This window comes from Halichoerus grypus, chromosome X (assembly GCF_964656455.1).
Source record: "Halichoerus grypus chromosome X, mHalGry1.hap1.1, whole genome shotgun sequence".
Lineage (NCBI taxonomy): Eukaryota > Metazoa > Chordata > Mammalia > Carnivora > Phocidae > Halichoerus > Halichoerus grypus.
Window position 1 is genome coordinate 96,510,261 of NC_135727.1, and position 27,113 is coordinate 96,537,373.

Below are 27,113 nucleotides of genomic sequence, written 5' to 3' on the forward strand. Positions count from 1 at the left end.
AATTGACAGGGAGAGAGAGAGAGAGAGACAGCATGAGAGAGAACACAAGCAGGGGGAGTGGGAGAGGAAGAAGCAGGCTTCCGGCTGAGCAGGGAGTCCGATGCGGGGCTCGATCCCAGAATCCTGGGATCATGACCTGAGCCGAAGGCAGTCACTTAACCAACTGAGCCACCCAGGCGCCCCAAGATTTCACTCTTTTTTATGGCTTAATGATATTCCCTTGTATATATGTACACCACATTTTCTTTGTCCCTTCATCCATTGATGGACACTTGGGTTGCTTCCACATGTTGACTATTATAAATAATGCTGCAATAAACATGGAGGTACATGTATCTTTTCAAATTGGTGTTTTTGTTTTCCTCAGATAAATACCCAGAAGTGGAATTGCTGGATCCTATGGCAGTTCTGCTTTTAATTTTCTGAGGACCCTCCGCACTGTTTTCCAGAGTAGCCACACCATTTACATTCCTAACAATGCACGAGGGTTCCTTTTTCTCCATATCCTCGCCAACGCTTGTTATTTCTTGTCTCTCTCTCTTTTTTTTTTTTTAAAGATTTTATTTATTCATTTGACAGAGATAGATACAGCGAGAGAGGGAACACAAGCAGGGCGAGTGGGAGAGGGAGAAGCAGGCTTCCGGCAGAGCGGGGAGCCCGGTGCGGGGCTCAATCCCAGGACTCTGGGATCATGACCTGAGCCGAAGGCAGACGCTTAACGTCTGAGCCACCCAGGTGCCTCTATTTCTTGTCTTTTTGATAATAGTCATCCTATCAGGAGTGAGGTGATATCCCACTGTGGTTTTGATTTGCATTTCCCTGACAATTAATGACGTTGAGCACCTTCTCATTTTGGCCATCTATATGCTTTTTTTGGAAAAATGTCTATTCAGATCCTCTGCCCATTTTTTAATTGGATTGTTTGGGGGGTTTGCTATTGAGTTGTATGAATTCTTTGTTTATTTTGGATACTAGCCCCTTATAATATATGTGATTTGCAAATATTTTCCCCCATTCAGTAGGGCGCCTTTTCATTTTGTTGATGGTTTCCTTTGTTGTGCAGAAGCTTCTTAGTGCAGTGTAGTCCCCCTTGTTTATTTTTACTCAGGATTAATTTTTAATTCACTCAAGAAATGTGGAAAAAAACCTTTCCCGCTGCCAACCAAATGGTCCTCAGACTGCCCAAGGAGGTGGCCTATATAGAAATGCAAGAGGGAAAGCCCACTTGAATTCTTCAAAGTGTTCCCTCTGTTTCATCTGGATTTTCTCAGTTACTCATCAGGACAACCTACGGGGTAGTTACTATGGTTATTTGAATTTTCCCGTTAGAAGAGTAAAGCACAGAGAGGTCACGTGACTTGCCGCCCGTCACAAAGCCGATAGTGGGACCGCTGGGATTGGAACTAGGGAAGCAGCCTTGGTTCCTCCTTTTGTGTGCATGAGCATGTAGTCTTCTCTCTGATTCTACTCTTTCCCTCATTCTCCATCTCATGTCAATTCCCTCTTTAAACCCTGAGTTTGATCTTTCCTCTCTAATACCCTGTCAAGCCCCTGGCGCAGACCCTCATGATTTTATTTCCTGATTCCTGCCCCAGCTTTTCAACCGGCCTTTGACTGCCATTTTTACATAGATGGCAGATTATTTCTCCTATAACTCTGCTTTCTTTGTGTCCTTATAATCCTCTTTGGCTCCACGTCTCCCACCCCAGTGCTTCCTGCTGGCACTCGAGGATCCCAGCCCACTCCTCCAAGCCTATCTCCCCCAACACCCCCCAAGTTCACCCTCCAGGTCAGTTCAAACAGACCCCAAACCATGCCATGCTCATTGCCACCCCCCAGATCTGTGCCAGGCCCATTCTCCTGCCTGGAATGTGGCCCCTCTGTCCATGGAAATCCTGCCCATCCTCCAAGGCTCAGTCCCCCCACCCCTCCCAGGCCACCTTGACCCAAACTGTCCTCTCTCTCCTGAACTTCTTATTCACTCTCCTCTAGGATCACACGGGTTGACACTGAAATTATCCCCTAAGAGGCTCCCGTGTTTCCCCAGCTCTTTGGGGACATGTGTGATGCCATACACTTTACAAACCACTCCCTTCCCGACATTTAGGGTGCTTTATAAAAAGGCAGATGCCCAGGTCCCATCTCAGACTTGCTAAACCAGAATCTCTGAAGGTGGGCCCAGGCATCTGTATTATTTTTGGTAATAGCATAACCAAGGTGTAATTTACATACCGTAAAATTCGCCTTTCTACACTGTACCAGTCAGTGGTTTGTAGCATATTCACGGAGTTTTGCGACCATCACCACTAGCTAATTTTATGTTTTCATCACCCCAAAAGGAAATTCCAAACCCATTAGCAATCACTCCCCGTTCTCTCCCCCCATCCTCCTCCAGCTTCTGGCAACCACTAATTTACTTTCTGTCTCCGTGGATTTGGCTGTTCTGGACATCGCATGTACATGGAATCATTCAATACGTGGCCTCGTGTGTCTGGCTTCTTCACTCAGCATCATGTTTTCACGGTCCATCCGTGATGTAGCAGGTGCCACTCCTTCCTCCATTTTAACGGCTGAATCATATTTCCTTGCGCAGCTCGACCACATTCTGTTTATCCATGCGTCCGTTAATGGACATTTGTGTTGTTTCCACTTTGGGGCCGTTGTGTTTAATGCCGCTGTGAACGCCTGTGTGCAAGTTCTTCTGTGAACGTGTGTTCTCACTTCTCTTGGGTAGGTACCTAGGAGTGGAATTGCTGGGTCATAAGGGTAACTCTCTGCTTAATCCTTTGAGGCTCTGCCGAACTGTTTTCTACAGCAATCCCACCAGCAATGGATGAGGGTTCCAGTTTCCCCACATCCTTGACCTATGGATCTCTATCATGTTGCACAGGTGCGACCAAGTTTGAGCACCCTGCGCTAAGCTCTGGAAGTCCGACTTGTTTACCACTCTGAGGTGTGGGGTGGCCTGGGGTTGGATCCCCTTTCACAGAGAGCCCCAGGGTCGGGGATGGCGCGGATGGCGTGCTTACGAGTGTGAGCATTGCCAAGGAAATAATCATGGCAGCCCCAGTGCTAAAACTCAAGGGCCAAGAAACTGAGTGCTTAGAGCTATTTAGGAGGAAGTAGCTGGGGTAGAGGGAGCACAGAGACCCAGCCAGGTCCTGACTCAGCCTTTGAGTTGCTGTTTGACCGTCATTGGGTCATTCAGCCTCCCCAGGCCGGCTGTGATGTGTTGACAAAATGAGGATCGCGGCTGCTTCTCACCCCACCTCCCCAAAGGGTGCCGTGAGGTTAAATTTAGCTCATTGAAAGCATCTGGTGCAAGTTCATGGCAACTCCTATGCATAATTATGGTATTATCTCTGTCTTGTCCTCGGTGGGAACAGGAGGGCGTGGTTGATGGGACAGGCGACGCCACAGTTTTCCCGGGCTGATGCAGCAGCTCTGATTCTTTCCACGCCCAACAGCCCTGGTTTAAATCCCTGCCCTCCCCTCCCCCCACAGCTCAGCTGGACTAAAATAAACAGGAAGTGTCCATTTCACCCAGACCTCACTGAGGCTTGGGTGGCATGTGACTTCTGCTGCCCAGTTCCTTTTCTTTCTAGAAGGACCTTTCAGGCTGAGGTGTGGCTACATTTGTACGCACAGCAAAGATGCATCTTTTTTTTTTCTGGCCTCTATAACTTCCTGTCCCGCACTGATTCTAGTACCTTCCCCCCTACACACACACTTTTACAACATCAAGAGGGCGTGAGCCGAAATAAAAGTGCTAGAATTCATATCAAAGCCCCACACCTAGGATCTTGTTGCAAATCCAGATGAAGCTATTTGTGGGGGCAGAGACTGACAGTTGTTACTCAGAAGCTCAGTCCCCAGGAACAGGAAGAGGGTTGTGTTTGGGTTTGTCTTTTTTTGTTTTGTTTTGTTTTGTTTTGAACCAAGTGAAACCTTAGTCCCTTGAGCAACATGAGGCTGTTTGTTTTCTTGCCTTGCCCTACCCTGGCTCCCTGTGGGGTAGGGGGGCAGTAGAGACCCGGCTTTTCTTTGCCCCTGGGCAGAGGTGGGGGTCTGTTTGCTTTCTGCCGCGCAAAGAACAGCAACTCCCCGCAATGGGTCTACGTGGAAAGAGTCACTGAGGATAAGCAGCTGTTCCCATCTGACGGTCCTCACATGACAGCCACGGCAAGCCGGCCTTCTCCTGCTTCCTGGAATTGTGTTCCTAGGCAGGGCCCTGAGCAGATGGTGTAAGTTCATTTGTGGCTTTGGAATGCTAAGGCCCGTGTGTGTGTGCGTGTGTGTGTGTTTTAATAGAAAAATAGAAAAGAGACAAAATTTTGTCAAGCCTTTGTATGTTTCTCACGTCACCACGCCATCCAGATCTCTGAGAAATAAAGAAACCCATCGGAACCTTTCATCCTCTCCTTCCCAGAAGTAGGATGAGTCACCCAGCTCCTCAGCCTCCCACCCACAGAAGCGGGTGAGAATGTGGCTGGAGGGGGCTCTGCCCTGAGGGAAAACCAGGCAGGCCTCTGCCCCATGCTTGCTCTGTAGTTGTCTGTTTTCAGACAACGGAGTTCCAGCCCCTGGAGCGGGTGGGGGAGCTCCGTTCCTGACTGGAAGAGTCAAGAGTATTCTCGAAAGAGGACTGAGAAACTTCCCAGAACTCTGAGGAACCGTGAGCAAGGGTATCCTCACCCCGGTGGAGCCTACTGGATTACCCTTGAAGAACAGAGGTCACGCAGGTGTCTGGGCTGTGTCCCCAGGGCCGTGACCTGGGGATAGAGCCTGTTTGAGAGAGGACTTTGAACTGGAGGGAGAAATCCCCAGGAAAGGTCATGGGGCACCTTCTCTTTGCTCTAGCGTGCTTATGGTCAGCCCTCAAACCTCACCCAGCCCCAGGCGGGGATCTAGGGACAGTGAGAATTGGACTCCAAGAGCATCCATGCTGGCCTTCCAGAAGCTTCGGCTTGAGCCCCATTTCAGGCCCCGCTCCTTTGAAGCACAGATGGATTAGAGGTACCTGTTCCTCACTAGGCACCCTGCCCACCCAGTTTGACGAGTTGGGGGCCACTCCCTCCCCAGGGGCAGCTTCTAGCCTGGCTCCAGCGTCCCTGCACCTGGCACCAACAACCCTCAGACTCCAGGGCATTGTCCAGAACATTGATGGTTGGGAGATGACTCTGGAAAATAACCGGAGCTAAAAAATAACTAACTGGTGCCTCCCACTTGGCCACCCCAACTCCCCTGCCCGGCTGTGTGGAAAGGGGGACGGAGCTTCGTTTTCCAGGAAGTCAACTCATGGGCTAATGACGCAAGCTCAAGACCGGGAGTGCTGAGAAGGCTGCCGAAAGTTCTCTCAGTCATCCCTCTGCACTATCCTGACCCCGGGGAGGCAGTGCCCGGCACCAGGTGTCCGTCTCTGAGGCTGTTTCTCGGTGGTGATGGGGACAAATAACAGCTCTGCTGTCCTGAGATTGTCATGAAGATAAAATGAGATAATGTGAGGGAGCCTCAGGAGTGCCGGAATGTTCTGCAGCTTGATCTAGCTGTGGGTTACCCAGGTGTATACATGGGGCAAAATTCATTGAGCTGGTCACTTAAGATTTATACATTTGGCTGTATCTAAATAATAGATCAATAAAGTACTGTGGGCATGAGAAAGAGCAAAGAATGAGGTAACAGATGGGCACGGGCACTTCATACCCTGTAAACCATTTGTCAGCATGGATTTAAAAACTTTTAGTGAAGGGGCACCTGGCCGGCTCCTTCTGTGGAGCACGCGACTCTTCATCTTGGGGTCGTGAGTTCGAGCCCCACATTTGGCATAAAAATTACTTAATAAAAAATAAATATTAAATAACCTTTAAAAAATAAAAAATAAAATAAAATTTTAAAAATAAATAAAAATAAAAACTTTTAGTGGAGCATAACCACCCTCCTGATTTCTAATATCACGGATTCATTTTGCCTGTTCTTGAACTTCCTATAAATGGAATCGGACAGTGCGGAGGCATGTTTGTTTGCCTTTTTCAGTCAACATTATGAGATTCACCCGCATTGTCTCAAGAGCTTGTTCATTCTCGTTGCTGTACAGTATTCCCCTGTCTGAAGACACCATTTATTTCTCCTGTTCCATGTCAGTGACAGGCATTGGGGCAGTTTCCGGTTTAGGGTTACTAAAAGGAATGCTGCCATGAACGTTTTTGTCCTGGGGTAAATGTATATTTGCATTTCTGTTGGGGATCTACCCAGGAGTGGGAGTGCTGGGTCAGGGAATGCATCTGTTCGCTTTGGGTAGATACATACAAAGCTCTAAAGGAGCTCATACATCTTCCCCCCTCCCCAAGACCCCTGAATCTGGAGCCTTTACCATGGCTCAGAACCCTTGACCCTCCAGCAGCTAGAACTGGGGTGGTGGGGGCAGTTGTCACCTCAAGGGAAGTTCTCAGTCAGCAGGGGGCCGCCATTACAAAATACCACAGACTGTGGCTTCAACAACAGAAATATTCTCACAGTTCTGGAGGCTGGAAGTTGGAGATCAGGGTGCCAGCACGGTCAGGTTGTGGTGAGAGCCCTCTTCCTGGCTTGCAGCCTTCTCACCGTGTCCTCACATGATGGAGAGAGAGGGAGCTCTCTGGTGTCTCTTCTTCTTCTTCTTTTTTTAACTATAGTGCATAGTTGTGTTTTTATTTTGTATTTATCTTTTTTTTTAAGATTTTATTTATTTATTTAGAGAGAGAGTGGGAGCGGGGGGAGGGGCAGAGGAAGAGAGAGAATCTCAAGCAGACTCTGTACTGAGCACGGGAGCCCGATGCGGGGCTCGATCTCATGATCCTGAGATCAAGACCTAGCCGAAATCAAGAGCATCAGATAAAAAATTTATCTTTTTTAAGTAAGCTTCTACGCCTGGGTGGCTCAGTTGGTGAAGCGTCTGCCTTTGGCTCAGGTCGTGATCTCAGGGCTCTGGGATGGAGCTCCACATCGGGCTCTCTGCTCAGTGGCAAGTCTGCTTCTCCCTCTCCCTCTGCCTTCCTCCTGCTCCTTCTCTCTCTGTTGCTCACTCTCTCTCTCAAATAAATTTTTAAAAATCTTAAAAAAAAAAAAAGTAAGCTTCTATGCCCAATGTGGGGCTTGAACTCACAACCCTGAGATCAAGAGTTGCATGGTCTACCGACTGAGCCACCCAGGCGCACCTCTGGTGTCTCTTCTTATAGGAATATTAATCCCATCATGAGGGCCCCACTCTCATGACCTCATCGAAACCTAATTACATTTCAAAGACCCCATCTCCATATACCATCACATTGGGGGGGTTAGGGCTTCAACATAGGAATTGGGGGAGGGCAAAGTTTAGTCCTCAGCAAGGAGGAAGAAGACCCTGTCCATTCTGTGCTGGGTTGGAGTCCTGGAGGAGACAGATGGGATGCTTCAGGGACAGACCTCCTAAGCCTGGCCGGGATAGGGCAAGGGACAGTGGGGAGTTTTCCAGTGGGAGGAGGGGCTGTCTCTTCCTATTTGTATCATCTGTCTGGCTGCTTCACCACTGTGTCCCCAGGATCTGTGAGCAAAGGGTCTGGCACACAGCGTGTGCCCCAGAAATACTGTTCTGAAACCCTATTTTTCTGGGAATTCTCAAGCATACAGAACTATAGAGAGACCAGTGTACTAAGCCCCTATATTCTCATTGCTCAGTTTCAACAATTATCGACATTTTGCCTATCTAATTTCACTTACCACTTGTCACAGTTGGTATTCCAAGGAGAGGGGACAGCATATAAAAGGCACAGAGGTGTGAAGACTGCATGGTGTGCTCAGCCCCTGAAGGGCTGGAGGGTGGCCAGATTCAGGAATAGACAGTCCCTGTGACTATTCCAGCTCTCTGGCCCACATCGCCCTGATCTCATCTCTTCTCACAATACATATTGAGCACTTCCTGTGGGTGGGCCATCCCTGAGCAGAAGTAACAAGGTGAATGAGATGCAGCCCCTCTTCTCATGGGGCTGACTCTTTAGGAGAGAAACCCACAAGGGAACAAGCAATACGGCATAACAGTGCTCTGGCAGGAGGCTGGGGGCACCTAGCCAGACGTGGGGTCGGGAAAGGATTCTTGGAGGAAGTGTTAGCTTGTGAAGGTCATGCTCCATTTGCCCCCAAATCCATTCTTTGTTTTTTTTGTTTTTTTAAGATTTTATTTACTTATTTGAGAGAGAGAGAGAGAGTACAAGTCGGCGAGAGAGGCAGAGGGAGAGGGAGAAGCAGACTCCCCACTGAGCAGGGAGCCCGACGCGGGGCTCGATCCCAGGACCCTGAGATCATGACCTGAGCCGAAGGCAGACGCTTAACCGAATGAGCCACCCAGGAGCCCCGGGACAGCTCTTTCTTACAGAAGAATTCCAATTAATAAATGTAGAAGGAATGAGAGAAATATAAACAACACAATAGTAACTGTCACAGGCAAGATGTACTGATGGATGCTAAAATCAGTGGGCAAAAGATTGAAGAAAAACAGGATAGATGCATAGTCTCAAGGTGTCTTCTCTAAGATATTTATTAATAACAACAGGGAGGCAGGGTCGGGGGTGGGGGTGGCTGGCCCAGTCGGAGGAGCGAGCAACTCTTGATCTCGGAGTTGTTGAGTTCGAGCCCTACGTTGGGTGTAGAAATTACTCAACAATAAAATCTTTAAAAAAAATAACAATGGCAGGGCGCCTGTGTGGCTCAGTGGGTTAAGCGTCTGCCTTCGGCTCAGGTCATGATCTCAGGGTCCCAGGATCGAGCCCCGCATTGGGCTCCCTGCTCAGTGGGGAGTCTGCTTCTCCCTCTCCCTCTGCCTCCTCCCCATTGCTCATGCTCGGTCTCTCTCTCTCAAATAAATAAATAAAATCTTTTAAAAAAATAACAATGAGAGCACAGTAATTTTACAGTGGAGAAACACAGCAGAAACCATCTTAACCAATGATCAGTGGTAACATTGCCAGGAATAAGACACATTGGCATCCATAACCCCGTGATGAGATAAGAGGGGCACGACATCATTTCCATGGTATTCTTGCCCCAAATGCATAACCTCAATCTAATCAGGAGAAAACATCAGACAAACCCAAATCAAGGGACACCCCACAAAGTACATGACCGGGACATTTCACGAATGTGGAAAAAAGACAAGACTGAAGAAGTGTCAGAGATGGGATGCCTGGGTGGCTCAGTCGGTGAAGCATCTGCCTTCAGCTCAGGTCATGATCCCGGGGTCCTGGGATCGAGTCCCCGCATTGGGCCCCCTGTTCAGCGGGGAGCCTGCTTCTCCCTCTGCCTCTGCTGCTCCCCCTGCTTGTGTTCTCTTTCTCTGAAAAATAAATAAAATCTTAAAAATAAAAAAGAAGAGGTGTCAGAGACTGGAAAACACCAGGAGACATTAATAGCCACATGCAATGTGGAATCGCAGGTTGGATCCTGAAACAGATCAAGAACATTTGTGAAAACACTGGTGACATTGGGATTAGGTCCATAGTTTGGCGAGTAGTGACATAACTAAATGCGATGTGGGATCTCCGGGGATTGAGCTAGAACCCATATGCTTAGCAAAGGTGCCCCCAGAGATTCTAATGTTGCATTAAAAACACTTGCATTGCAGTGTTGATAATAGTTGAAGCTGCTTGTGGCTCCATGGGGATTCATCATACCACTCCTTCTCTACTTTTGTTTTTTCGAAAATTCTAGAACCCCAAAGCTCACTCTGCAATTGTTCTCAAGAGCAAAATACTAGAAAATGGCCTAAATGTCCAGCAATGAGAGAATGGATCCAGTACATTGTGCTATTCATGAAATGGAATATTACAGAGCAAAGAAAGCTCAAAACCAAGCAAAACCAATATTTAAGGGGCGCCTGGGTGGCTCAGTCAGTTAAGCATCTGCCTTCGGCTCGGGTCATGAACCCAGGGTCCTGGGATCGAACCCACATCGGGCTCCCTGCTCGGCGGGAAACCTGCTTCTCCCTCTCCCTCTGCCTGCCACTCCCCCTGCTTGTGCTCTCTCTCTCTCTGTGTCAGATAAATAAAATTAAAAAAAAAAAAAGTCATAAATGAGCCCATCCTCTGACCCCTAACCCAATCCTGGGCATCTATCCTCAGGGAATATTTTTTAAAAGATTTACCCACCATCCAACTTCAACAACTGTCAACTGATTGGACAATCTCATTTCGTCTGTACCCTGACCCACTTCTGCCCCTCGATGATTCGGAAGCAGATGCCAGACATCACTTCCTTTGATTGGTAAATATGTATCTCTGAAAGGTCAGAATCCCTCTCACAAAAAAGTAATTGCACTACCATTATCACATCTACAGAAAAAAACTCCCACAATTCCTCAGTGTCAGGTGCTCACAAGAACTCAGCTCACCAAGAAAACTGAAAATCAAGAGCGGTGGTAGTTACTAGTGAGTCACTGGTTCTCGGTGCTTCTGTGTGGTGGGCTCACTTCCAGCATAGTGACACTATGACAACACGGTGTCCCCACAGCCCAATGCTCTCCATATTCCTGAGTGTGTGTGTGTGTGTGTGTTCTGCTTTTTAACAGTAAAAATAAAATATACAGGGTGGCTCAGTCGTTGGACATCTGCCTTCGGCTCAGGTCATGGTCCCAGGGTCCTGGGATCGAGCCCTGCATTGGGCTCCCTGCTCAGCAGGAAGCCTGCTTCTCCCTCTCCCACTCCCCCTGCTTGTGTTCCCTCTCTCTCTGTGTCTCTGTCAAATAAATAAATAAAATCTTTTTAAAAAATTAAAATAAAATAAAATATACAGTTAGGAGTTGTAAAACAAGAAATTTCGTATTTGCCAAGCAGTCATGCAGATAATATCTCATATGATGGAAAATATATGTAAAAATATTTATGTATCATGACAGATTGGAGCTGCCCTTTCCCACTAGCTTTGTGGGTTCGTTTGCTTCCCAATATTTTATTTAGAAAAAAATTCAACCTGCCAAAGATTATAAGAATAAACAGCCCAAAGGAAAGAAAGTGAGATGCACAGGGGTTTATTTTTCTTATGGTAGGAGAGGCACAGGGGAAGACAGCTCAGGCTGGGGTACTGGTTTCACTGGGCCATCCATGATGTAGGTTTGCTCATCTTTCTACTCCACTATGGTCAGCATATGGTTTTAGTCTTTCTGGTCACAGAGAAGTTCCTGCCCCTCTGGGTGCGAGGCTCCAAGTTCTAGGAGAGAAAAAATAGCAGATCCAAAAGTTTTCTTACAAGGTTTTGCTTGGGAAGGGACACCTGTCCGTCCCAGGGGTTTTGCTTGGGAAGGGACACCCGTCCATCCCAGGGGTTTTGCTTGGGAAGGGACACCAACCCATCCCAGGGACTTCTACCTACATCTCATTGACCAGAATTGGAAGACAAGACTACCCTAGAGGAAGGGGGGGCTGAGAAGCCTAGAACTCTTAGAGAGGCATGTCCATCCTGAACCAAATTGGAGTTCTGTTCGGAAGGGAGACCAGAAAGGAGTTATCTGTCACAGACAGGGAGAGAATAAAGACAGAGAGGGAGCTATGTCCAGGGCCCAGGCTGAAGGCAGCAGGAAGGGAAGGAACAGCAGACAAGAGCCATGTTCAGAAACAACGAGCCAACCTTAGGTGACGGTACGAGAGATGTTACAATGAAACATCGGGGCGGCTCTGAGCTTCCTACCCTGGCAGACAAGTGGAAGGATTGGGAGGGAGGGGCAGGGCATAATTTTTTGTGTCAGTCGTGACAGTTTACTATCGGTGATCTGTCCATCAAATCCATGGAATCGTATGATTCCATGCCTCAGCAGCTCTTGCTCCACCTTTTTTAGGCAAGAGACTGGCTCAGGGCCCTGTCAGAAGCTGCACATCTTTCCTTAAGGGCTTCCTTGGTACTTTATAATTAGAGCAGTTAGCTAAGAACGTCGGGGAGGGCCTCTCTGAAGAGGTGACATTTGGGTCGAGACCTGAATGAGCAGGAGACCGCCGTGAGAAGAAAGGAAGTTCTAGCAGAAAGGAGGAACTTGGCACAATTAAGGGAGGGAAAGGAGGCTGGTATGAGAAGGACACAGTGGATGCGGGGAGGAATCAAGTCAGGTAGTCTTATAAGGCATAATGGAGGCAGGGAGGCCAGTTGAGGAGACTGTTAAAGTAGTTCAAGAAAGAAACGAAGTTAACTTGGACTTAAGCAGCGGGGATGGTGAAGTGACCAGGTTTGGAAGTAGAACGTCTGAAATTTGTTGATGAAGGGTATGAGAGAAAGAGAAAAAAAGGAATGACTTCTAAGCCTTTGACCTGAGTGAGTAGGTGAATGATCTAGCCATTTAATGAAATGGGGAAAGGACCCAGGAGAGGTCAGGGAAAGGGAAGGAGAAGGTACAAGTAGCTACTGTTTTCCATCACCTGTTCTTTAGTTCAGATGGTGGAGAGTACCCCATTATTTGAATATTATAAAGCCTATTAAAATTTATGTATATTTATAAATTTGTATTTTAATATAAATTTAAGTATATTGATATTAATACATTGCTATATTATTAATTATATTAATATAATAAAATATATTAATATTAATAAATCTAGGGGGATTAATTAATCTAAGGAGTATATTTAAGTACATTAATATATTAAGTATATTAATAAATCTAGGGAGAAAAATACATATAATCATTTCTGCAGAGGCTGAAAAGGCATGTGACAAGCTCGACACCCATTCTTGATAAAAATTCAGAATATGAACAGACTGATACCCTTAGGTAATAATATTCTAGCATCATGCTTAATGGCAAACACCGGAAGAATTCACAATTCTCATTGTAACTGAGGCAACTGGACAAGAAAAACGGATTAGAGGTCTAATAGTGTAGATTTAAGGAACAGGTAAAATTACTTTATGTATTATTTGAGTGATTTCAGTATATCTTTATATCTTTAATATAGTTCATCTTTTATATCTTTAACATAGTGTATCTTTTATATAGTATATAATATAGTTTATCTTTCATCAATAGTACCATTTCTGCAATGAAAAAAAAGAAAAGAAAGAAACATAACCTGGCTGGTGCTGCCCTCCCCCAATTCGAGGTCTAATAATTGGAAAGGAGGAAGTAAAACTATTATTATTTGTACATGTATACCTGGAAAAACCAGGAGACTCAACTGAGAAATTACTATAAACAATATAAGAATTCAGTAAGGTAGCAGAAAATAAGATATGCAGAAATCAACAGCTTTCCTATATATAATTACCAGCTAGAAAATATAATGGAAGAAGATTGCTCATTTATAATAGCAACAAATAACATAAAATACATAGGAATAAACTTCACATGAAATGTGCAAAAATTATACAACGAAAACTTTAAAAACATTACTGAAGTTACAAAAAGACAACCTGAACAGAGTCATCATAAATGTCAATTATCCCTAAGTTACTTTGTAAATCAACACCATTCCAAAACCACCTGACAAATTTTTAAAGCTAGACAAACGGACTGTAAATGTTGTTTTTAAGAAATAAGCAAGGGGCGCCTGGCTGACTCCGTCAGTGGAGCATGCGACTCTTGATCTTGGGATTTTGAGTTCGACCCCCACATTGGGCATAGAGATTAGCTAATAAAAAACAATTTTTAAAAACCCTCTGTATTGTCAAAAACCAAAACACCATAAGCAATGTGAAAACACAAATGGCCAAATGTAAAAAAAAAACCAAAAACCCCAAAACAAAAACAAAAACAATTTGGCTACAACTATAACAAAGACCTAATCTTCCTAATATAGAGGAGCGCCTACAAATCAAACACAAGAAATAGATCAATAACACAAAAGAAAAATCGGCCAAAGATCACTGGGAATAGATAACAGAAAAAGAAATACAAATAGCCTCTTAAATAATGGGAAGTTGTTTGAGCTCACTCAGAAGAGAACTATAAATTAAAACTATCCAGGTTAAAAAAAAAAACAAAACAGGATCAATTACATTAGCCAAAATACAAGTTTGCCAACACACTCATAGACAAAACTATGGAAAAAGAAGCATTCTTTTTTTTTTTTTAAAGATATATTTATTTATTTATTTAACAGAGATAGAGAGAGAGCATAAGTAGGCAGAGCGGCAGACAGAGGGAGAGGGAGAAGCAGGCTTCCCTCTGAGCAGGGAGCCCGATGCGGGGCTCGATCCCAGGACCCTGCGATCATGACCTGAGCTGAAGGCAGCCGCTTAACCAACTGAGCCACCCAGGCGCCCCAAGAAGCACTCTTGTACCTTGCTGGTGGCAGTGCAAATTGATACAACTCCTGTGGGGAACTTGACCATATGTACCCAAATTTCAATGAATATACTCATGTGTACGAAGTTAATCATTCATTGCAGTATTACTAGAAATAGGAAATGATAGAAAACAACCCATCAATAGGATAGCTGCTTAATTATGGTATAGCCACACAATAAGCATATTTTGAGTACACAACTGTAAAAAAGAATGGACTCTATGTATTGACATGCAAAATTTTCCATTATATATTGTTTAGAAAAAAGGTATGGAACAATATAGTGTGCTATTTTTTTTCTAAGCAAACTCTATGCCCAACATGGGGCTTGAACTCACGACCCTGAGATCAAGAGTCACACGCTCTACCGACTGAGCCAGCCAGGCGCCCTGTAGTATGCTATTGTTCATGTAAAACGAGGAGAATATATATTCATAGATGCTTCCCTTTGCATAAAGACACTCTAGAAGTATAGACAAGTAAGTAATATGTGGTTACTGGTTGGGATGGGGGCAAGGTGGGAATAAGACTTCACTGTATAACTTCACATATCGTGTGATTCTGCAAATAAGTCAATGTATTCTCTAGGTCAAATATTAAAAGACATGGTATCGAAAGCGATGGACATGGGTGGAAGTGCAAGCTGGAGAGAGAGACATGAGATGAAGCCGGGGCTTTGAGATGGGTGACATTAAGGGAATGATCCAGAAGAGAGGGAAATACAGATGATCCATTACATTCATAGGTGAGATGCCACCACAGTGCTAAGTGGTTGAGAAAGGCACAGCTGGACGGTCAGGCCTTAAACAAGAGCACGCCATACTCCCTCCACGAGGAGGTAATGGAAAGCATCTAAGAGAACACCAAGTATGAATCTGGCCAGGGGTGATGCCGGTTCCTCTCTTTACTTAGGGTTTTCCACAGAGCTGTTAGCAAATACGTCCTGATCTTCTGGTACTAAATGCCTCTAAAGAAACACCTTTGCTTTGGCTACTTGATCACGAAAACATGTAAACCTATAGCTGTGTCCACCTATTGACCCTACCAGTCACAACAAATCTCATTAGTTGTTGGCTCTCTCCCAGTAGAGAACACAATCATAGGGGCCATCCAGTGTTGTTAAGCTAGTTTTTGGAAAGCCACAGACAGGAATATAAACCCTACTGCCCTATAGAATTAGATAAAACCTCTGGAGTTGTATCCCACCCAACTCCAAAGCAGGAAATAAATAGGATTACCCAGGTTGCTGTGCTGTCAAAATTGAATTGCACACCGTCTTTTTTTTTTTATTATCATTGTTAAAGCTGAATTCCCATCTCCAGATATTCCTTCCTGTGGTTACACACCAAAACAACAGACTTAATAGCATTAAGTTTCACTTTGTATATTTATACCTTATCTCTCTCCAAAATGTAGAGGCAAGTTTCAGATGTCCGTGCAAGAAAATGAAAGAAGTCAGAAGAGAGAAATGAGTAGGCTGAGATTCAACCGGGGGTATGGTTAATAAATGCCCCAGACCTCATTCCTAGGAGTGGGCCCAAGTGAAAATATGTCCTTAGAAACAAAGCCTATCCGTGACACTGACACCCCAAATAAATCATCCCACAGGTCCTATTACAAGGAATACTGTTCACATCGTAGATCTCTTAGAAATCCACGGAATAAACAGACTCGCAAACTGCACACGGAAGCTTCCGTGCCCCTTGTGGAAAAGGCGGCTTTGCCTAAGTGTATGCCAATTAAAGAACCTTCTACAGGAAGTCACCACAGTACAAACCAAGGACACAGTTCCCTGATGAAAACAGACATTAAAACTTTGTAATTAAAATTCTGGGACATTATGGTCATTAAGTTCAGTGCATGCTGAGAATTAATATTCAAGTAAGACTCCCAAGTACTCTCCCAATGATGAGTTTCAAGAAGATGAAACCGAAAAGGTACAACTTACAAGTTTGAGATGAACTGAATATTGCATTTTCTGCACAGGCAGTTACTGACTTGATTTTCGGGAAGCCTCTGTCTCTTCCTAACAGGAACCCTTCCGGAAGGTGCTTACTGGATCAGAAGGGGAATGCCTGCATTAAATTTACGTGTGTTTTTATGGTTGCCTTCAGCAGGAGCGTTGCTCTGAAATATCTAGGCTGCCATGAGACCCAGCTGGACTCCTTCATATATATATTCCTACGTGAACTTCCTTCACAAAATGTGGCATTTCATGGAGACACCTGCTCCATGGACATGCTCCAAACAAGGAGCATGATCCTAGGATGAATAAATAGGGGTGCTCCAGATAGGAAGTAGCAGATGATTTTTCCTGTTGGCTGGATATTCTGAGTTCACAGCTTAAAAATATATTTTAGACTCAACATAATAAAGATGTCAATTCTCCTCCAAATTGATCTATAGCTTCAGCACAATTACTATCAAAATCCCAGCAAGATTTTTTTGTAAGGAAAAGCTTATTCTAGGGGCGCCTGGCTGGCTCAATCAGTAGAGCATGAGACTCTTGATCTCGGGGTCATGAGTTCAAGCCCCACGCTGGGCATAGAGATTACTTAAAAAAAAAAAAAAAACTTATTCTAAAATTTATGTGAAAAGACAAAGGAACTAGAATAACTAAAACAAATTTGAAAAAGAATGAAGTGGGAAGAATCACTCTACCCAGTTTTCATTCTTACTATATAGCTAGAAGTAATGGAAACAGTGTGGTGTCGGTGGAGGGACAGACACATAGATCAATGAAACAGAAGAGAACCCAATATAGACCCACACAAGGATGGTCAACTGAGTCTTGACAAAGTTGCAATGGGCGCCTGGGTGGCTCAGTTGGTTAAGCAACTGCCTTCGGCTCAGGTCATGATCCTGGAGTCCCTGGATCGAGTCCCGCATCGGGCTCCCTGCTCGGCAGGGAGCCTGCTTCTCCCTCTGACCCTCCGCCCTCTCATGTGCTCTCTCTCATTCTCTCTCTCTCAAATAAATAAATAAAATCTTTAAAAAAAAAAAAAAAAAAAAAAAGTTGCAAAGGCATTTCAACAGAGGAAGGAGAGTCTTTTCAACAAATAGTGCTACAGCCATTGAACATCCATAGATTAAAAGGTCAACCTTGGGGCGTCTGGGTGGCTCAGATGGTATCTGCCTTCGGCTCAGGTCATGATCCCAGGGTCCTGGGATCAAGCCCCGCGTCTGGCTCCTGGCTTGGTGGGGAGCCTGCTTCTCCCTCACCCTCTGCCTCTCCCCTGCTCATGCTCTCGCTCTCTCTCTGTATCTCTCTGTCTCAAATGAATAAATAAAATCTTTAAAAAATAAAAAAATAAACAAAAGGTCAACCTTAACCTAAACCTCACACCTTAAAAATGGATTCAAAATGGATCATAGATTTAAATGTAAAATTATAAATTAGAAAAAATAGAAAATCTTTAGGACCTAGGGCTAGGTGAAGTGTTCTTAGACATGACACCAAAAGCACCATCCACAAAAGGAAATATGGATAATTGGCCTGCATCAAAATTGAAAATGTTTTTAAAAAACTAAAAATGATTGCAAAAGACCCTGTTAAGAAAAATTAGCAGCCTACGTGTCCACTGATGGATGAGTGGATAAAGATGATGTGGTATGTATATATATATACAACGGGATATTATTCAATCATAAAAAAGAATGAAATCTTGCCATTTGCAACAATGTGGATGATCTAGAGAGCATAATGCTAACTGAAATAAGCCAGTCAGAGAAAGACAAATACCATATCATTTCACTCATATGTGAAATTTAAAAAGCAAAACAAATAAACAAAGGAAAAAAAGAAGAGAGACAAACCAAATAACAGACTTTTTTTTTTTAAGTAGGCTCCACACCTAGCATGGAGCCCACCATGGGCCTGAGATCAAGACCCTGAGATCAAGATCTGAGCTGAGATCAAGAGTCAGATGCCCAACTGGCTAAGCCACCCAGGCGCCCCTCAAATAACAGACTCTTAACTATGGAGAACAGAGGATTGCCAGAGAGGAGGTGGGTAGGGGGATGGGTGAAATAGGTGATAGGGATTAAGAGTACACTTATCTTTTTTTTATTTAAGTAATCTCTACACCCAACATGAAGCTCAAACTCACAACCCTGAGATTAAGAGTCACATGCTCTTCTTACTGAGCCAGCCAGGCGCCCTAAGAACACACTTATCTTGTTGAGCACTGGAATTGTTGAATCACCCTATTGTACACCTGAAACTAATAGAACACTGTATGTTAACTACACTGGAATTAAAATAATAATAAAAAGATAGACAAGCTATAGACTGGGAAAAGATATTTGTTAAGTCATACATCTGACAAAGGACTGGTACCTAGAATATATAGAGAACTCTCAAAACTCAACAGTACAAAATAAATGAACAAACAGAAACAGACTTACACATACGGAGAACAAACTGGTGGTTTCCAGAGGGGAGGGAGTTGGGGGGATGGAGGCAATAGGTGATGGGGATTAAGAGGTGCAAACTTACAGCTATGAAATAAATCATGGGGATGAAAAGTACAGCATAGGGAATATAGTCAATAATGTTGCAATAACTTTGGTGACAATGGTAGCTACACTTACCATGGTGAGCACCATGTCACGTACAGAATTGTCAAATCTCTGAAACTAACGTAACATCATATGTCAACTATACTTCAGTAATTTTTTAAAAACCTCAGCAGTGAAAAACAATTATTTTAAAATGGGCAAAAGACACAAACATATATTTTACCAAAGAGAATATAAAGATGGCAAACAAGCACATGAAAAGATGTTCAACATCACTAGCCATTAGGGAAATGCAAATTAAGACCACAAGGAGACACCACCTCGCACCAATTAGAACAGCCAAAGTAAAATATGCCAATACCAAATGCTGGTGAGGATGCAGAGAAACTGGATCTCTTGTGCATTGCTGGTGGGAATGCAAAATGGTACAGCCATCCTGGAAAATGGTTTGGCAGGTTCTTAAACTAAACAATACACTCACCATATGATCCACCAATTGCATTTCTGCCAGAAAAACAAAAATTCATGTCCACACAAAAATCTGTACACGAATGTTCAATGTTCGTAGCAACCTTGATTAGTAATAGTCAAAAACTGGCAACAAGCCAAATATCCTTCACCAGCTGAATAAACAAACTATGGAACATCCATACCAGTCAGCAATAAAGAAACCAACTATTTGCAACAACTTGAATGGCTCTCAAGGACATTATGCTGAGTGACAAAAAGCCAATCTCAAAAGGTCACATACTGCACAATTCCATTTATGTTAACAATTCTGAAATGACATTTTAGAGATGGAAAACAGATAAGCGGTTGCCAGGGGTGGCAGGGTGGGGAAGCAAGAAGGGAGGCAGGTGTGACTATAAAGAGGTAGCACTAGGGAGACCTTGGTGGTGGAACAGTTCTGTGGAGGTGGTTATATGAATCAACATGTGATAAAACTGCATAGAACTACACACACACACACAGGTACACATAAAAACTGGTGAAATCTGAAGGAGGTCTGTGGATTGTACCAATGTCAAATTCCTGGTTTTGATGTATTAGTTATGCCAGATTTTACCAACAGGGGAAACCGTGTGAAAGGTACACATGATCTTTGTACTACACTTCACAACTTCCTGTGAATTTATCATTTCAGACTAAAAAAATAAACAAGTTTTATTGAAGATATAATTGTATAAAACTCGTTCAGTACAGGAAAAGTATGAAGCAGCAGAAAATCTTTCTGCTTCAACCAGAAGCAAGAATTGTCACTATTTTTGCAGATTTCCTTCTAGTTTTCTACATATTCTCCAAAGAGTTGAGCTCATTCTGCACAGTCCAAGTTTAAACCTACTACTTCCTCAACCCATTAGAGCCATTTTCTCTACATCACTAATTGTAAATGGCGGCTTAATATTCTGAGTACAATATATAAAATTAAATATTAATTCAGCTCCAGTTCTAGTCAGAAGGAACAGGGCGAACAAAAACTCTGGCAGAGTGGAGGATATGTCTTCACAATAGCATCATATTCAGCTACAGTATAAGGTATGGGGAAGAAGTTAAAAGCTGCCAAGGTAGACTGGTGCCACACCATTGGACCAACTTAATGAAGTGCCATTAATTTGGTTGCAGTATCTATTGTAATTTGGAATATAGAGATGATTCTGCAATGAAGTACCTGAAACATGATCATGGTAATTGGAAGTTTTGGAACAGATGATAAAGGGTAGAGAACAGCAGATTCCATACCTAAGTTTGCTGCATCAGAATTGCCTGGGGAAATTACATACAAAAGCAAAAAGCAAGAGATTCCTGAGTGAACTCCAGGGATGGATTCTATTAGGAGTTGCCATAGAATCATTTCCCAGATTCTCCGGTTGCAACATCAAGTTGGGGAATCACAAAAGAAAAACTAGGTTCCAAGAGGACAAGGACTACATTTGAAGTCATCACTACATTCCCCAACACTCAGCAGACCCCAAATCAGTTTTTGAATGATCCCTAAATCAACCTTGGCCATCCAGATGTCTACTAGATAACCCACTAGGATCCTATCAGGTGACTGGGTCAGAAGTGGAGGTTCAGAGACCATTCTGCAACCAACTAACCAACTAAACAATACACTCAGGTGTCAGGTAAATGATGTCAGGTAAATGAGATGGGCTGTTGAAAATCTAGGTCAGTGTGGTATAGAATTAAGAGTGGAAAAGGAAGAACGAGGATTTCCTCTTTCTTCCAAAGATGGGAAAGGCATTTTTACTCCACTTAGCTCTTAAAAAAGTAAAATGTCAGGGCGCCACACTTGATCTCAGTGTCGTTGAGTTCAAGCCCCACTTTGGGCGTGGAACCTACTTTTAAAAAAAGTAAAATGTCATCTTCAGTGTAACAAGGAAAACAGGAACCCTCAAATTATAAACCATGACTAGATCTGCTAACACAATAAAATCAGGACTGAAACCGTACAGACATCCACAGAAAACCTTAAGTCAGAGTACAGACATGTGTCACAGTACTAACAGGCCCTCCTAATGATCCTTTGAAGAGTGGAAAGGAAATTAAGAGATGTGGTCATGTCCCTAGAGGATAGAGATAGCATCAGTACTTCCTCCTTTCTAAGGCCAAACAGCATTCCATTCCACGTATACACATTTTGTTTGTCCATCCGCCAGCTGATTGGCATTTGGGTGGTTTCCACTTTTTGGTTATTGTGAATGCTATGAACATTTGCATGCAAACCTAATTGTAAGCTTGTTTTCGTTTCTCCTGGATAGAATTCTCCTAGGAGTAAAATTGCAGAGTCATATGATAATTCTACATTTAACACCTGTTTTGAGACTGCTTCTCTTACAGTAGATGTGTTCATCTGTTTTATGGTGTTTTCTCCCATAATAAACATGTTTGCAGGTCATGAAATATTCTTCCACACTATAATTAAACATAGTGCCCTGTGTTAAAATAATCCTGTTTCAGAATTACCCTGAAGACAACCCAGTCAGGTATAGGTAGGAAAAACTCATCAACAATGAAAACGAGGAAAGAAATGGAGAACAGCCATTATAGAGGAAACCACATGAGAAACAGACTACATGCAGAAAAGTAGATCAACTGAAATGAGGACAAGATCTGAAACAAAACAGGTTTAAACGTATCGGGAATAGTGTTCAATGAGAAGAGAAAAAAACCCGAGATATTCCTAAAATGCAGTGAATGGAACCTATGCATTCCAGTGGGAAAGCAGCTAAGACCAGTGTCAACACCCAGATAGCTTAGTTACTGAGCTTCAAAGAGAACAAGCCTGTGACCATTCAACCAGGTCACTTAGGAGCATAGAGGCAAGGGAAACAGCCACCCATGATAAAAGAAACATACTGTTTTAAGCAAAGACATTGAACATTTTCAAACATGGCCCCTCTAAGTCATTGTAGAAAAAAATTATCTGGTGTTGAAATTCAGCCAAGAGGTGGTTAAGAACAAACCCAGGAAACATTAACAGTGGGTGGAGTGGGGAGGAGGGGGAGGGAGAATGACTAGTATTTTGTATTTAAACATATTTAAATTACAAAAGTTATACTACAAAAATTAACATAGTATGCAAGTAAACTTGTATTATCTTAACCCTGCTAGACTAGAAATAATTAAGAATTTAGACAGTACCCCCAGATGGCTTGTGTTCACTCTTAATTTACATAAAAAGGACCTTGAACCATTCTTAGAATCCAGTTTCACTGTCACCTTGGGCCACGATCTTGTCAATCTAGCCATCCTAACATAACCTTTTTCCACTTTTGACTAAACTCAGGCTCCCCTTCCTCTTTCCCACCTCCCAAACCAGTATGGTTTATTATGCTTCAAAATTCTGCCCTAAAAATTTAGGCATGCTGCTCTGAGATCAAAATGGTCAACTATCCAGAAGCAAGTATTTTACAATGCTAAAAACAAAAACAAAAAAAAAAACTGTTCTCATACTGCAGAGAACTCCAAGTGAAACAAGCTGAATTAAGTACTTTCCTTAGGTTAAATCGTATCTGATTGCCAACACTTCATGTTTGACCCCCAAAACAGAGCAGTCCTTGCGTATGTTAACTTCTTAGAAGGGGTCTTATCCTGACCGTCTGTTAACTGGTAGTAGGAGCCTGCAGCAAAGTGGAGTAATGGAGGCCAGCAAAGAAACTGAAGGGGGAGGAAGGGTGCCCATGCCACCTCCATCACCCTGACCCCAAATACATTTAAAAGTAGGCTCCATGACCAACATGGGGCTTGAACTCCCGACCCTGAGACTGAACCACGTGTTCTACCGACTGAGCCAGCCAGGAGCTCCCTCCCCCAATACATTCTTGATCCTTAAGTGTTCACCATCACTTGGATTACTAGTACATTCGGTTTTTGCCTTCCACTGTTCAAATGACCTTCAAGTGCTTCAAAACACAGATTCCCACCCATATTAAGCTGCTCAAAGTACAAACCAATTTGCAATACACACTGTACATCACTAAAGACCTGAATCCCATCTATTCCAACAACTTTTTTGGGCCAACTTCATCTTTTATTACAAATACATCTATCAGAGTAATTCTGTCTCCAAGAGGCATCTCCAAATTAGCACTGGACGGCAAACCAAAAAAATTACACCTTACAATTCTTCAGGCAAGAGCACAACTTTATTTTCACCTATAATAATAAACCACAATTGACAACAAAGGAGACTGTGCAGTTCAACTTTTTATTTTAATAAAATCAGAATATGCACAGCACATGCAGTGCTAGCATCTAAACTAATACAATAAGCAATTACTAAAGCTACAGTGACTTGAAGTTCAATCTTTACATTCAGCAAGTTTAAATCCATTCTTACATGATTTTTGAAACCTTATTAACTGAAAATATTGCTTGCTGATAAAACTTGCTCAAACGCTACCGCTGAATGTACAAGTCACTGAATATGCCAATACAACAAAGATAACCACATGTTTGAGGATTGCAATGTGCCAGACATTCACTGAAAAAAAAAATACACACAACTAAACAAAACTCACGCAACAAACATCTGAGAATCTGGACACTTCTTATCAGTGTTTTTGAAGTGTATCATTAATATCTTAAGACAAGTGTATCAAAACCTTGGCATGATTTAATTTCAAGTCGCCAATTTTGTTTTTACTAACATCAGAAAGTTATGGCTACACTGCCAATGCCGGGTCTGCTTAATTTGACTTAAGAGTTTAATATGACTTAACATTAAAAGCTCACACTACCCCGAAATATATAATTTCACGCATACGGTGACATTCAACATTCAAGTGCCAGTGTTTTTGTACTGTCTTTTGGTCAAGTTTCTTTAAACTTTCAAAGAATCACTTTTAGGCTTACAAAAATAAATATTTGTCAAAATGTTCAATAAATATTACATAAAACTAGCAGCAAAAAGTATCTAGAAATCTGTCGTGTGCAAATAGTTTTTCTTCCCAACTATTATTCCCGTGGTCCCAAATAAATTTTAGAATCTAGTCCCATCCCCTTCCTAGACAAGCTGCGTTCAACAATCTCCAAGAGACAAAATAAGATTGGAAGTTTAAGGACACGCACACAAGACATATATATAAAATTCTCTGAATGTGCAATAAAAGAAGTACTTTGTAAAAAGTTATGGGCAAAATGTACAAGGGCCTAAACCTAGACTAATTGAAATAGCACCATAACAAATGACCTCAATACTGTCAAGTGCACCTACTTAATAAAAGTTTTAGAACAAGGCACAATACACTTGAAAATCTATTGCACTTTAGGAAATTTTTGCCGTCTTCCTATGCCACTGTAAAAAGATTGAGCGTTTTGATCACCGCATTCTGGCCACAAAATTAGCACAGAATTCAAAGTGGCAGAGGCATTTTAGTGGTGGACAATGCTCATCTTTGGCCAGATTTAGCATAAACAGACTATAAATACAATGGAAACCTATGCAACTAAAACTGACTAAAACTGCACTGTAGAGCAGAATCGACACCTTGTGCAGTTATGTACATATTTCCAACCTGTGTGATCTCAAAAATTTCAGTTTGTTACTCTTCTGGAGCCATTTTTACAAAGTCTATAGTAAGCCAGTTTAACATCTCAACGCAGCTTGAACAGAGTAATGTGAATCGGCATTTAAAATAAAGCCTGCTGCATTAATTCTTCCTGTTCATACCCTCTTGACCAAAAAACATCAACACTAGCATGCGTTATTAGACCAAAAATCACCCAGGGCCCCGAGGAGGGCTGGTCATTGCTGTGGTCAGCCATTCTACCATTTCAATTTCATTTATGGCAGGCATTTAAAAAGTCTAAGTAGATGAATTCTCCTAAAAACCTATTTCAAGTTATCAGACCTTTAAACTTTCCCTGTAATAATATGCCCACATTTGGCTAGCTCATAGTTAATGATCTGCCTAAACATTGAAAGAGGAATTGCTGTATTTACTTGCATTAACTTTGAAAACAGTGCTTTGAATGTATGCATGTATTCATACATCACCTCATCATGACTGGAATGGCTTGTTTAAAGACTATCAGGTTCTAAATACCTATCCAGGATAGAGTGAGCAAATCAGAACTTTAACTTAATACAGTTTGCCACATTAGAAACTAATTCCATTAATATGCTTCAAGACGTTTGTTGTTTTCCCCCAATCTGCAAGTATCAAAAAGCCCTAATGCAGGCTACCGCATAAGTTTTTTCCTTATAATATTTATGGATGAATCGATGATTCCTGTTAAGTTGTATCACACCTGTGTGCCAAGGTTTGATTTTAGCCCAAGTTCAGTAAATTTATTTTGTCAAAACAATTGATATCTTGAGCATTACTGAGCCAACAGGACATCAAAATAAAAAGTTGTCTAAAGTTAAAGGCACAGTACATTAACAAACAAATGATCCTCAGTCACAAAATTATAAATGCAGTTTGGGATGGGGGTTGGCGGGAGGGGAGTTAATCCAAACTACAGCAATGAAGTCTTCGAACCACCTTCTGAACAGGGCTGCTGATTGTTCCTTTCAATTCTTCATGTGACCTTGAGCTCCCTTAAAAAAAAAATTTCAGTGGAGAATCACAGCTGGTAATGTACTGCGAGTTCTTGAAGCTACACAAGGTATAGTCTGGCTAAGTTACATGTGGTTTCCATATTAGCTTGTTTGGCAGGGTGGCCTACTGCAAAGCAGGTTCAGTTACCCCACCAGTCAACCCCCTGGGAGTTATAATTTCCTCCATATCCATCACTGTTGTAAAAGCCTCCATAGCCACCTAATGAGAGATTTAAAAGAGAGAGAAATTAATTAAGTCATCCACCGTTAAATACAATCTTTCCCTTCTTTAAAAGTACTTTGATGTCAAATTACGAAAAGCAATCTACAGGGCTGCACTTCCCCACTGTTTTTAATGACACTTTGAAAAAGAGGACTCCAAGGAAGAAAGCAGCCCTTCCAAAAGACAGGTTAAAAAATTCACATTACCTCCACCAAACGCCCTGCTGCTGCCGTGGCCGCCGCCACCACTGCGGCTGCTGCTTGCGCGACTGCTGCTGAAGCTGGAACTGCTGGCACCGCTGCTTTGTCGATAGTCTCGGGCGCCGAATCCTCCACTGAATCTACTACTTCAACGACAGGGTGTGTTGGGGGTTCATGGGACGATGACATGCCACCAAATACCCCAATTCTTGTTAAAACTTCCCAATGGTCAATTTCTGATTTTGCAATGAAAACATTTCCCTATCCAGCCCTCTCTTCCCTAGTAGTGATCAAAGGCTGTAGCCACGAGTGGCTGGCTTCAACTCGGTGTCAACCCCTTCTAACACCCCTCACCCAAAGGACCCGGGCAACCTAAGAAATACGAAGCCTGCTCAACTAAATACTGGAAAAGTGAACTGTGGACGTGGCACCCATCCTTCTCTTTATGCACCACCTGTACACCTTACCTCTTAGATCGTCCACGACTGCTACCCTTGTAGTGTTGTTCATAAGCCATGTTTTCTAACCAAGAGGGCACTTCTTGTTTTGCTTCAACAAGAAGATCCAACAAATCCTTGGTAATATTTATATTCCTCTCGTTAAAGAATGAGGTGGCAAGGCCTAAACCAGTTCCAAAAAGTACAGAAATTAAGGTCTTCCACAAAACCAGAGAGTTATTCTTACTTTCCTACACAGCATATTAAGTAGAATACCAAGAAAAGAGATGACAAGTCACTTGTTTGTATTGCTGAGATAGATTTTAACTGCATTCCTTAGAGTAGTTCTTAGATTTAAGATCCTGGGAAGTTCTTGGCTGCACGCCTCCCACTGAAAAACCACCACCAGAC

At 42.9% G+C, this 27,113-nt stretch overlaps 1 protein-coding gene and 1 non-coding gene across 4 annotated transcripts in view; both read right to left on the reverse strand.

Moving 5' to 3' along the window:
• Nucleotides 1-11,016: 11,016 nt before the first annotated feature.
• The window catches only part of DDX3X (DEAD-box helicase 3 X-linked), a 28,390-nt gene continuing 12,293 nt past the window's right edge, over nt 11,017-27,113 (reverse strand). The window contains exons 15-17 of one of the 3 annotated variants that reach the window (XM_078063967.1): nt 26,733-26,886; nt 26,272-26,411; nt 11,017-11,211 (exon numbers count right to left, since the gene is read on the reverse strand). In XM_078063967.1, the coding sequence (XP_077920093.1) occupies nt 11,156-11,211; nt 26,272-26,411; nt 26,733-26,886 (350 nt within the window). In that variant the 3' untranslated portion in view covers nt 11,017-11,155. Of the gene's footprint in view, nt 11,212-23,486; nt 26,063-26,271; nt 26,412-26,732; nt 26,887-27,113 lie in introns of those variants that run through there. The other 2 variants (XM_078063966.1, XM_078063965.1) reach the window with 2 other exon arrangements.
• Nucleotides 14,587-14,659, reverse strand: TRNAK-CUU (transfer RNA lysine (anticodon CUU)). Its single transcript has one exon. It is a non-coding gene; the product is annotated as a tRNA-Lys (tRNA).